This window comes from Triturus cristatus, chromosome 11 (assembly GCF_964204655.1).
Source record: "Triturus cristatus chromosome 11, aTriCri1.1, whole genome shotgun sequence".
NCBI classification, from domain to species: domain Eukaryota; kingdom Metazoa; phylum Chordata; class Amphibia; order Caudata; family Salamandridae; genus Triturus; species Triturus cristatus.
The window spans coordinates 177,548,762-177,561,260 of record NC_140594.1 but is presented as its reverse complement, the minus strand read 5'-3'; the positions used below and the strand labels follow the sequence as shown (position 1 = coordinate 177,561,260).

The following is a 12,499-nucleotide window of genomic DNA, read 5'->3' as shown; positions in this document are numbered from 1 at the left end:
TAAAGTGTGCATGTCTGTTTGGCTGGCTGTCTAGTGATTGCCAGCCACACATGCACACTTTAAACATCTTTAACCCAGCTCTCTTAAAACAGCTGGCTAAGAGCAAGTGCAAGCCTCCAGAAGGCTGTGGAGTGCTGAGTGAGGCCGCTCCCTCCAATCAGGGCGCTGCTGTCATGCTGCACGAATGCAGTGCCAGGATTGGTCAAGGGAGTTAATGCATCCAGTTCATGTGGAAAGAAGAGGATCGGAGGACGTAGAGTTCTGTAAGTTTTATTTACTTTTATTGTATTTTGAACATGCGCGCCCGCCCCATCTCCCCTTAGATGGCAGCTGCTATTGTTTGCTACTCGTATTTTATAACAGAGAGGAAGAGGCAAAGCAAAATATTTTTATTCAGTTATTCAATTAAGACCTTAGTTAATACTTTCTCCCTAATGTGCATGCCCACAGTAAAGATGTCTTAGCGAATGATGGCGATGAATTTCATAATCAGATGATTTTTTCCATCTTGTAAATTTTGCCTGAGCAATCCTGATGAATTTTAAAGGGAGAAAAGGCCCACTGAATTCTACTACAGCGAAAGCACCAAAATCTGCACATTATGCCTTATTTGTTAGAAAGCAAGCTGCGCTCGTAACTGATGCTATTTATCGAACCTAGGGCCAGATGTAAGACCATTCCGTTCTGCGGGTCGCAAATTGCGATTTTTTGCGTCTTGCAAAACGGAATCTACTAATGTGTTTCAGACACATTTAACAATACCCAATGGGGTTGCAAATGACGTGCCTCATCAATATTCATGAGGCAGGTCGCAGTTTGCGACCCATTGGGAATGGGCTACAATCACAGGGATGGTGGACTGCTTGGGACAGCAGACCACCATGTCTGTGTTTGCTTTGTAAATAAAGCAATGTTTTTTTCCAAATGCAGCCCACTGTCCTTAAAGGAAAACGAGATGCGTTTAAAAGAAAAAAATGAAAAGTTTTCTTTTCATTTTTAAGGTCAGGCAGTGGTCCCACCTGCCTGCTCTGAAAAAATATTTTCGCTGCCAAACACAAAGGACCCCTTCCCGTTTGCGACTGGCTTACCACCAATTTGAAATTGGTGGGAACAGTGATTATTTTGCGACCACATTTGTGGTTGTAAAACAATCGTACATCCCCCTGGGGCTCGCTATTAGGAAGGGACGCCCTTGGCACGCCCCTTTCTAATAGTGACTCGCAAACTCTATTTTGCAGAGTCGGTAATAGGTTACCGACTCACAAAATAGGGTTTGTACATGTTACAACCCTTTTTAGCAGTCACAAATGGTCCAATTTCCCATATACAACTGCTAAAAACGGTCGTACATCTGGCCCCAAATTAATTCCGATCACTGGATTTCGTCCAGGGCACTAGTAATCGAGACCTAAGTAATTAAAAGTCGTACATTTTAAGTGAACTGATCATAGGGTTGAGGAAATTAGTGAGTGTCTCATAGTCACCAACAAATAAGTTGATGAGGGCCCGGCTGCTTCGTGAACAATAAAGTTGCACAAAAACCGTGGCAAAACAAAAAAAGAATTGCCAACCCCAGACCAACTGACTTTGCCAATGCTTGTTAATGTGAACCAAGAATTTCATTTTCCATCATAGAAAGAGTGCCTTACATTTTAGACACACAATTGATAGACGGAATGCAGAACAAATCAAAACATTCACCCCCAGTCAAGAGATCTGGGTTAAATCTATGATTCTTTTGCTCACTATGCCACCCAAGTTTAGACCTGGCCATATGCAAATCAGTCTTGACCCTGTGACTCATGGGAAAAGTCTAGCCCAAACTGCCAAGCCAGGTCCTCCCTGGACCGGAAAGACGCATCCTAGGACCACTTTCTGGGTTTCACCCCTCTTCAGCCAGGATAGCTTGATTCCAGTGGCACAGTGAGCCTGGAACCCACATCTGGGCATACCCGGCGCACTTAGGGCAAGAAAGCAAAAGACACACAATTGATGGACGGAATCCAGAACAAATCAAAACATTCAACCCGGTCAAGAGATCTGGGTTAAATCCATCATTCATTTGCTCACCATGCCACCCCAGTTTAGACCTGGCCATATGCAAATCAGACTTGACCCTGTGCCTCATGGGAACAGTCCATCCTGAACTGCAAAGCCAGGTCCTCCCTGGACCGGAAACAAGCATTCTAGGACCAGTTTCGGGGTTTCACCCCTCTTCAGCCAGGATAACTTGATTCCAGTGGCACAGTGAGCCGGGACGCATGTCTGGCCATACCCGGCGCACTTAGGGCGAGAAAGCAAAAGATGCACAATTGATGGACGGAATGCAGAACGAATCAAAACATTCACCCCCAGTCAAGAGATCTGGGTTAAATCCATCATTCTTTTGCTCACCATGCCACCACAGTTTAGACCTGGCCATATGCAAATCAGTCTTGACCCTGTACCTCATGGGAACAGTCCAGCTCGAACTGCCAAGCCAGGTCCTCCCTGGACCAGAAACAAGCATCCTGGGACCGGTTTCGGGGTTTCACCCCTCTTTAGCCAGGATAGCTTGATTCCAGTGGCACAGTGAGCCTGGGACCCACGTCTGGGCATACCCGGCGCACTTAGGGCGAGAAAGCAAAAGACACACAATTGATGGACGGCATGCAGAACAAATCAAAACATTCAAACCCAATCAAGATACCTGGGTTACATCCATAATTCCTTTGCTCACCATGCCCCTCTAGTTTAGACCTGGCCATATGCAAATCAGTCTTGACCCTGTGCCTCATGGGAACAGTCCAGCCCGAACTGCCATGCCAGGTCCTCCCTAGACCGTAAACAAGCATCCTAGGACCGGTATAGGGGTTTCACGCCTCTTCAGCCAGGATAGCTTGATTCCAGTGGCACAGTGAGCCGGGACCCATGTCTGGGCATACCCGGCGCACTTAGAGAGAGAAAGCAAAAGACACACAATTGATGGACGGAATGCAGAGCAAATCAAAACATTCACCCCCAGTCAAGAGATCTGGGTTAAATCCATCATTCTTTTGCTCACCATGCCACCCCAGTTTAGACCTGGCCATATGCAAATCAGTCTTGACCCTGTGCCTCATGGGAACAGTCCATCCTGAACTGCAAAGCCAGGTCCTCCCTGGACCGGAAACAAGCATCCTAGGGCCAGTTTCGGGGTTTCATCCCTCTTCAGCCAGGATAGCTTGATTCCAGTGGCACAGTCTGGCCATACCCGGCGTACTTAGGGCGAGAAAGCAAAAGACACACAATTGATGGACGGCATGCAGAAGAAATCAAAACATTCAACCCCAATCAACATATCTGGGTTAAATACATCATTCTTTTGCTCACCATGCCACCCCAGTTTAGACCTGGAAATATGCAAATCAGTCTTGACCCTGTGCCTCATGGGAACAGTCCAGCCCGAACTGCCAAGCCAGGTCCTCCCTGGACCGAAAACAAGCATCCCAGAACCGGTTTCGGGGTTTCACCCCTCTTCGCCAGGATAGCTTGATTCCAGTGGCACAGTGAGCCCGGGACCCACGTGTGGGCATAGCCGGCACACTTAGGGTGGGAAAGCAAAAGACACACAATTGATGGACGGCATGCAGAACAAATCAAAACATTCACCCCCAGTCAAGAGATCTGGGTCACATCCATAATTCCTTCGCTCACCATGCCCCTCTAGTTTAGACCTGGCCATATGCAAATCAGTCTTGACGCTGTGCCTCATGGGAACAGTCCAGCCCGAACTGCCAAGCCAGGTCCTCCCTGGACAGGAGACAAGCATCCTAGGACCGGTATAGGGGTTTCACCCCTCTTCAGCCAGGATAGCTTGATTCCAGTGGCACAGTGAGCCTAGACCCATGTCTGGGCATACCCGTCGCACTTAGAGAGAGAAAGCAAAAGACACACATTTGATGGACGGAATGCAGAACAAATCAAAACATTCACCCCCAGTCAAGAGATCTGGGCTAAATCCATCATTCTTTTGCTCACCATGCCACCCCAGTTTAGATGTGGCCATATGCAAATCAGTCTTGACCCTGTGCCTCATGGGAACAGTCCAGCCCGAACTGCCATGCCAGGTCCTCCCTAGACCGTAAACAAGCATCCTAGGACCGGTTTCGGGGTTTCACCCATCTTCAGCCAGGATAGCTTGATTCCAGTGGCACAGTGAGCCCGGGTCCGACTTCTGGGCATACCTGGCGCACTTAGGGTGAGAAAGCAAAAGACACACAATTGATGGACGGAATGCAGAACAAATCAAAACATTCACCCCCAGTCAAGAGATCTGGGCTAAATCCATCATTCTTTTGCTCACCATGCCACCCCAGTTTAGACCTGGCCATATGCAAATCAGTCTTAACCCTGTGCCTCATGGGAACAGTCCAGCCCGAACTTCCAAGCCAGGTCGTACCTGGACCGGAAACAAGCATCCTAGGACCGGTTGCGGGGTTTCACCCCTCTTCAGCCAGGATAGCTTGATTCCAGTGGCACAGTGAGCCCGGGACCCACGTCTAGGCATACTTAGGGCGAGAAAGCAAAAGACACACAATTGATGAAAGGAATGCAGAACAAATCAAACATTCAACCCCAATCAAGATATCTGGGTTAAATCCATCATTCTTTTGCTCACCATGCCACCCCAGTTTAGACCTGGGGTGAATGTATGACATTGTTCTGCATTCTGTCCATCAACTGTTGTTTTTGCCTGAGTGGAACGGGTATATCCAGACGTGGGTCCTGTGCTCTCCATACCACTCAAATCAAGCTATCTTGGCTGAAGAGGGGTGTAACCCCGAAACCGGTCCTAGGATGCTTGTTTCCAGTCCAGGGAGGACTTGGCTTGGCCGTTCGGACTGGACTGTTCCCATGAGGCACAGGATCAAGACTGATTTGCATATGGCTGGGTTCAAACTGGAATGGCATGGTGAGCAAAAAAACGATGGATTTAGGCCCAGATCTCTGTACTGGGGTGAATGTATGACATTGTTCTGAATTCTGTCCATCAACTGTTGTTTTTGCATTTGTCACCCTGAGTGGGACGGGGATACCCAGACGTGGGTCATGTGCTCTCCATGCCACTGGAATCATGCTATCTTGGCTGAAGAGGGGTGAAACACCGAAACCAGTCCTAGGATGCTTGTTTCCAGTCCAGGGAGGACTTGGCTTGGCAGTTTGGACTGGACTGTTTCCACGAGGCACAGGGTCAAGACTGATTTGCATATGGCTGGGTTCAAACTGGATTGGCATGGTGAGCAAAAAAACTAAGGATTTAGGCCCAGATCTTTGTACTGGGGTGAATGTATGACATTGTTCTGCATTCTTTCCATCAACTGTTGTTTTTACATTTTAGGTTTGACCCTTTAGAGCAGTTTGTAACTATCTTCATCCAATTATATTACCAGCATTTCCATAACAGTATGATCAAAGCTGAACATTGAGTACGAACATTGTGTAGGCTGGAGGGAGGTTTAAGTGCAGTGCTTTTTAAAACAGATTCGATTCTAATGGCAAACAAACGTACCTAAAAGTATAAGACGTGTTACTACTAATAAATAGTATTGGCTGTAAATTGTTTTCATGCAGGAGTTAGAATACATTTCCGTATTCCATTAAAAGGAATATAGCAACATAACTGAAGTTTTTTTTTTTATTAATTAAGGTAAATCTTTTATGTAATGTGAAGGTTGTAATAATGGACTATTTTAATCAAAGAAAAGCTAGGTGTAGTGACTGTTTACACACACACACACACACACAATTCTGTATGTTGTTAAAACCCGTTGATATGCACCATTCCTATCAAATACGTAAGAAGTTAACATTAAGTTTGGAGCAGTTCCATTTACTGAACGTATTGTTTCTTACTACCAGAAAGTGGGGCCATGCCCTAACCCCTGTGATGTAGGGAACAATAATACATTAAGAAAAGTACACAAAAGAATTTCCTCAGGGGATAAAATCCAAAGATTTTTTTTAGCTGATGTGACTGGAATAAAAGAAGACCCCCATCGATCTCAACTGCTACCTCATTAAATATTCTAGGAACTTTCATATGGCATTGGAACTAGGCCCTCTGTCATAGACTTGTTTACTGCAGCAATAGTCACTACTTTTTGGAGAAGTGTAAACAACAATGAAACATAGGGACACCGTTTATCCTGCGATAATAAAACCAATAAAAATAATACTAATCACAATACGTCTCATGGAGAATTTGTGATCTTATACTTAAAAAACAAAATTTGTTTATTGGTGTTTCGAGCATAACATAATTACATCAGCAGATATTGTTGTCGACATAATTGAGAGGCTATCTTATCTCTTTCGAACTTGCGTGTCATCAGGTCGTGCAATACAATACAAATTACAGGTCAGTCATAACATCAGCATCATATATTACACCCCATTGATACGAGTTAGTTACCCATATCTTTTGTGTTCGTCATTAAAGGGAAGAATACTAACATGCATCCTTAACAGGAGCATAAAAACCAAATACTAAAAGTTGCTCAGTTAAGGTCGTCATAATTACCATCTGTTCTGCAATGAAACAGTAATCCCCAGTCTGTGAAGCACAAAGTGCCCCCTGGTGGCCTGCCGCTCTGGGATCTGCCCCCATCCTGATGGACCACGCATGTAACCTCAGCATCATACTGCACTCATCGCTCACTATGAACCGCCAAATCAACGCAGTTTCCTCAGCCTGCTTCCACACCCTCGGCCTGCTTCGAAAGACATTCAAAAGGATCCTCACAGAATACAGAGAGACGGTGACCCAAGCACTCATCACCAGCAGACTCGACTACGGCAACGCACTCTATGACAGCGTCAACCAGAAACAGCTCAAGAAACTTCAAAATGCCGCAGCCAGACTGGAACTCGACATCCCCCGCCGCAGCCACATCACGCAACACCTCCAACAACTCCACTGGCTCCCAGTCAACAAGAGAATCACTTTCAAGCTCCTCACTCATGCCTACAAAGCTCTACACGACGAAGGACCAGCGTACCTGAACTACCGCCTCACATTCTACGTACCCGCCAGACAACTCCGATCCTCCCAACTCGCACTTGCCTCTGTCCCCAGGATCCACAAGACCAGAACCGGGGGAAGGTCGTACTCCCACCTCGCTGCCAAGACTAGAACACCCTGTCCCTCCACCTCAGGCAATCTGCGTCTCTGACCGAATTCAGGGAGGACCTCAAGATCTGGCTTTTCGAATTATCCTCCACCCAGCCTAACCAGCAGCCACGCCCCCAGCAATTTGAGACCCTCGCGGGTGAGTAGCAGCGCTATATAAGACCCTGATTGATTGATTGATTAAGATCTGGTCCCTGAGAGCAGCAGTGTGCTGCATATAACAAAAAGATACAAATCCCACACGTGCTAAACATGCAGGTATGTTTACAATGACAGTTCAGACGGGTGTAAGAGAAAGATGTAAGAAATCCTGCCTCATTGTTAGATAGTGCATTGTTTTTGGAGAGTGCAGTCTATTGGTTTAGACACAAAGCCTCATTCACAGACAATTTTGTTAACTAAGTGCAACTTTTAGGTGGAAAACAGTTTTATTACTTTTGTACATTTCAAATCTTTGATTCTCAAAGCGTGTGTATTTCTTGAACTATTCCTTACTCTTGAGGGAATGTTCAACTACCATGTGAACTTGCCTGCATTGCATTATTTGGTATCACAACAGAGGGAAGGTGTATTAAAAAGGTGTGTTACAGACATGGACCACAATGTCTGTTAAAGACAGGAGTACATATTATCAGGGTAGGAAAGTGGGGACCAGAAGACAATGTTTTATTGGCTGTGGTGGAAGGGTTTTGTTAACAAAGAACCATATTTCCCTGTATAGAAAATGTGTATTTTACAAATCATATGGCACTGTAATCCATTTTGCGAAACGGTTCAGTATTAGCAGACTTGAAGCAGATACTTGGGAATCTGTAAATGGCATAGACTTATAAGTATAACCCTCTGAAATTATATTTATTATCACCTGGTCTCAGGATAAAAGTACTATTAGGTCATTAGTTTAACACATTTGCTTGTGAATGATCCCCCGAAGGCAAAATTGACGTTTCACAAGCTTCATTGCACCATATCAAAATATTACTTGATGACGTGATAAGGGGCACATTTCACAGTCAAACGGCATTTTATAGTATTTTAGCTAAACAATATTAGATATCATATACAGCTTTTAGAACTGCCATGGCAAAGGCTCAGCTGATATATATATATATCAGCGGAACTTCTGTACTTTCAGAGGTAAGGATCTCTCACCTTTATATATATGTGTGTGTTGCGTGTGTGTGTATATATATATATAGCATTTCTTCCTTCATACATGAAAAAAGTACTTCGGACTCATCAGGATGCCAAATTCTGTTTATTGTGTAACAGAAAGCATCACACCGACGCGTTTCGCCTTTATGGCTTTTTCACAGTATATATATATATATATATATATGTGAAGAAGCCCTCCTTTCTCTCAACAACAAGGTAAGTGTCGCACTCAGGTTGCAGGTAGTGAAAAAATGTTTATTGACTGACGCGTTTCAACCTCACGGTCTTTGTCAAAGTCACTTCTAAGGCAGGAAGTGGATACTAATATATACATTTACAAACAGGCACGACCCAGCAAATTTCAAAAATAAACATAGAAAAAAGAGTCATTAACATATAAGAAAAAAGACTCTCTCAACATTCAAGCCAGCATTAGTAAAAGGTAATTTTCACACATATGCCCCTCTTGTAGTCGCTTGATGTGGAAAGTGGTATAAATTAAAATAACATAAAATGACAAAGGAAAGCACAGCCCATTATTGTAGCACAAACTGAACCCGCTGTATGCTGAGAAAAGTCCCACTCAAGGTGTGCCAAGATTTAAATTAAAAGCACATCTCACATTATATATATTTATATACACACATACATATATGAAGGTGAGAGATCCCTGCCTCTGAAAGCTCAAAGCCACTGAGTGATACTATGCGAGTTTTTTTGCACAGTATTCCTTTCTGCATTGAACTGCCCCAGCAGGTCTTACCTGGGGCTTCAATTAACTGCTTGTAGACGCTCAGAAAGGCAGTCTCCGCTTCCTTGCTCCTCCGACTAAGTGCTACCACCTTGGGGAAAACAAAGACACTAAGTTAGGAGATGGGAAACCAGGGCCAAGCAGACTCTTGCATTTACAAAGGTAAAACATAAAAAACGCACATTTCATCGCAAGACATACTTGTGTTCTAAAGGTAACTAGCGCCCAGTATTTGACTTTAACACATCGCGCGCCAGTCACATTTAAGCCAAACAATCACACAAATATTGGCATTTTTGCGGGCCGGGTGGAATACGCCGCAGGAGGCAGCTTCGAACATTATTGGAATCTGTTATTTCCTCTCGGATTCTTGCCGAGATCTTTAAAGCCAGTAACCTTCACTGAAGTAAATTAGGTACATTATTCTTCCTGTAGAGCAAGTGTCTGAAGGCTTCCAGGTAGGCCAAAGGTCACCCACACAGCAATCCAGTTGTGAACACCTCGTCTCCAGTGCTTCCTGCGGCCTGACATTCTCTTCTGTCTCTATTACCAGGATGTGGTATTTTGCACCAGGCTGCGAGTTAAAACTGGGTCAGGTGTTTTTGTGGAAATGTAAGATCAGGGCACCTCTGGTGTGCACTCTCATCCATGCACATGTTTCTTCCAGATGTGCAGGCGTGAGTGATTGCGATCACCAGTGAATTCTTGGCACAGGGGTGTGAATGTTTTTTTTATGTATCACACATTAAGCATGCAATCAACTCCATTATCTCTTTCCAGGAAGACTATTAATGTTTTAAAATCTGCCAGATTTCCTACTCAAATACCTTTTTATTTTAACACGTTTGCATACATTTTACATGATTACTTTGTTCACAATCTTGTGAAATAGCCTATGATAATAATAGCCTCAGCTATTAACAGGAAATAATTGCTAGCGAAGATACCAAGTGCTATATTTACATCTGTTACAACAGCAAATGTGTGATGTTTTGTACTGTAATGTATTGCCATTAAACAACATTTTTTTATTAAATTTCACTCTGCCACTGTAATGGATGTATGTGCTTTATTTCCGTCCTCCTCTGAAGGAGAGTCCAATTTCAGGTACTGAAAACAATTCAGTAAAGGGGTCTGGGGGAGGGGAGGGGCGACCTAAGTAGCAACAAGCATTTTCAAAGCGAATTGGCCGTGCCTTTTGTATTTGTCAATGCAGTAATATTGGCTGTGCCGATGGAAACAGCATTGTGTAAACAAAAAAAGGTAAAAATGGTTATTGCCACTGTTGAACAGCATAGGCCAAAAAAAGAGCAATGTCTACGTGTGCAGTTGTCAACATATATGCGCACATATTCACACATATGTGTCAGTCATGATGCTATGGTGGCCACTGCATGACGTATATGCACATGTGCATCATCACGCATACACACCGGTACATCAGGGCGCAGCAGCCGTTGTGTTTTTTTTTTATTTACTGTTCCAAGATGGCACATACCATTGGAGTAATACATTTGAAAAAATTAAAAGGTGCGTGGAAGTGCGTTTTTACTAAGGAGCAGTTCAGCAGCAAGTTGCATCTGCCAGGACTCCCAGTTAAAAAACCTAAATTAGAAAAAACGGACGTGTGGAAAAGTAACTAGGGTTGTGTAAGGGGTGGGAGAGCATCACAATGAGAGGAGTGAGGGTGAGTGTGCAGAAAGGGAAGCATCACAGAGGGAAGACAGCAAGAAAACACATGCACTTCCATGAAGTACTAAAAAGAAAATAATAAAGTTACCTGAATGTAAGCAGGGGAAGGACAAAAGTCATTCCATCAAAACATGGTAAAGAATGGGGCGCAAGCAAAGAATAGGGCAAGGGGAGACACTGAATAGGAAGCAGGGAAATGAGACAGACATCAGCCGGGTGGCGCCGATCAATCCGTGGTATCTCACAACCCCCCCATTAGGGACAAGGTTCGGTCTGAAACTGACTTGTACTTCCAAGAAAATCAGGGGTCAGTCAGCTCTGCTATCTCACTCTGGGAGGCCTACAAGACTGTCATTTGAGGGGTGGTCCTGGGACAAATCGCGGGGCAGCGGAAAGAGAAGGCTGCGGCCGTGGTGCGCATAGAGGATGAGATCCTTGAACTGGAACGGGCAGTTAGGTCGCAGGATTCGGAAGAAATGCGCCAACGGCTCCGCGTAAAAACCAAGGAACTCCTAGACCTGGCCACGGACGCGGCTAGAGCGCAATATCGGACTACCCTTTGTAGGATCTACGATGTAGGCGATAAGGCAGGCAAATTGTTGGCCTGGCTGGATCGCAGAGATGTGGCACGGCGCATTGTGGTTGAAATTATCACCAACTCTCACTCCTGGCTCCCGGCTCCGCAAGACATAGCAAACGCATTTGGTAGTTACTACCACTCCCTGTACTCTTCCGGCACGACCTATTCAGAGGAGGAGGGTTTTTCCCTCATACGCGATATACAGATGCCAGTTGTTACAAAGGAGGAATGTCTCGATCTAGACCGTGAGATTACAGTAACTGAGGTGGAGAAGGCCGTTCATGATCTGCGAGGGGGGAAAGCGTCGGGGCCAAACGGGATCCCTATAGAATTATTTAAGTTGACGGCAAGCATGACTGCCCCTTTTCTCACTGCCATGTATAGAGAAAGTAAAGAGGTAGGGATTCTTCCAGAGGATCACAGACTGGCCAACATCATTGTAATCCATAAAGCGGGTAAACCGGAGGACCTGTGTTCCTCATACAGGCCCATCTCGCTCCTTAAATGTGAGGCCAAGATCCTGGCAAAAGTTCTTGCCACTCGTCTGTTACAAATGCTTCGGAAGTCTCCTGTCTTCTCACTGGGAAGGGGCACCAGGCAAGGCTGCCCCTTGTCACCGCTCCTCTTTGCTTTGGTCCTGGAACCTCTCGCAGCATGGATCCGGCAAGACCCCACAATTCGGGGCCTTAAATGGACTTATGGATGGGAGGATTGCATATCACTGTATGCAGATGATATTTTGCTTTATCTCGCCTCCCCGGCGAAGTCTCTTAATGTGGGTATGGACATTTTCCACATTTTTGGTAGATTCGCTGGCTACCGGATCAATTGGTCCAAATCGGTAAAGTACGTTCTCAGCGGGCAACGACCTCGACTTCCCTGGGACTGTCAATTGACGGAAGCCGCTGAAGGTTTCAGATATTTGGGAATCTGGGTATCTAAGGACCTGACGCGGTTTTATGACACCAACCTTCCGGCCACCACTGACGCTCCTTAAATCTGATGTCCAGCACAGGAAATCACTCCCCTTGACCCTCCTGGGGCGTGCTGCCCTATTCAAAATGATGTCCCTCCCCCGTCTTTTGTACGTGTTGCAGAACACTCCTCTTTCAGTTGCGGCGTCGTATTTTAAAGAACTGGAGGGCACTGTACGAGTCTTGCTATGGGAGGG

General features: G+C 45.2%; 1 protein-coding gene across 2 annotated transcripts in view; it reads right to left on the bottom strand.

The window, feature by feature from the left end:
* Positions 1–12,499, bottom strand: part of CUX2 (cut like homeobox 2) — an 864,175-nt gene that overhangs the window by 266,562 nt on the left and 585,114 nt on the right. For both annotated transcript variants that reach the window (XM_085636433.1, XM_085636434.1), the window contains one exon: positions 9,069–9,147. In XM_085636433.1, coding sequence (XP_085492559.1) covers positions 9,069–9,147 — 79 coding nt within the window. The remainder of the gene's footprint in view (positions 1–9,068; positions 9,148–12,499) is intronic.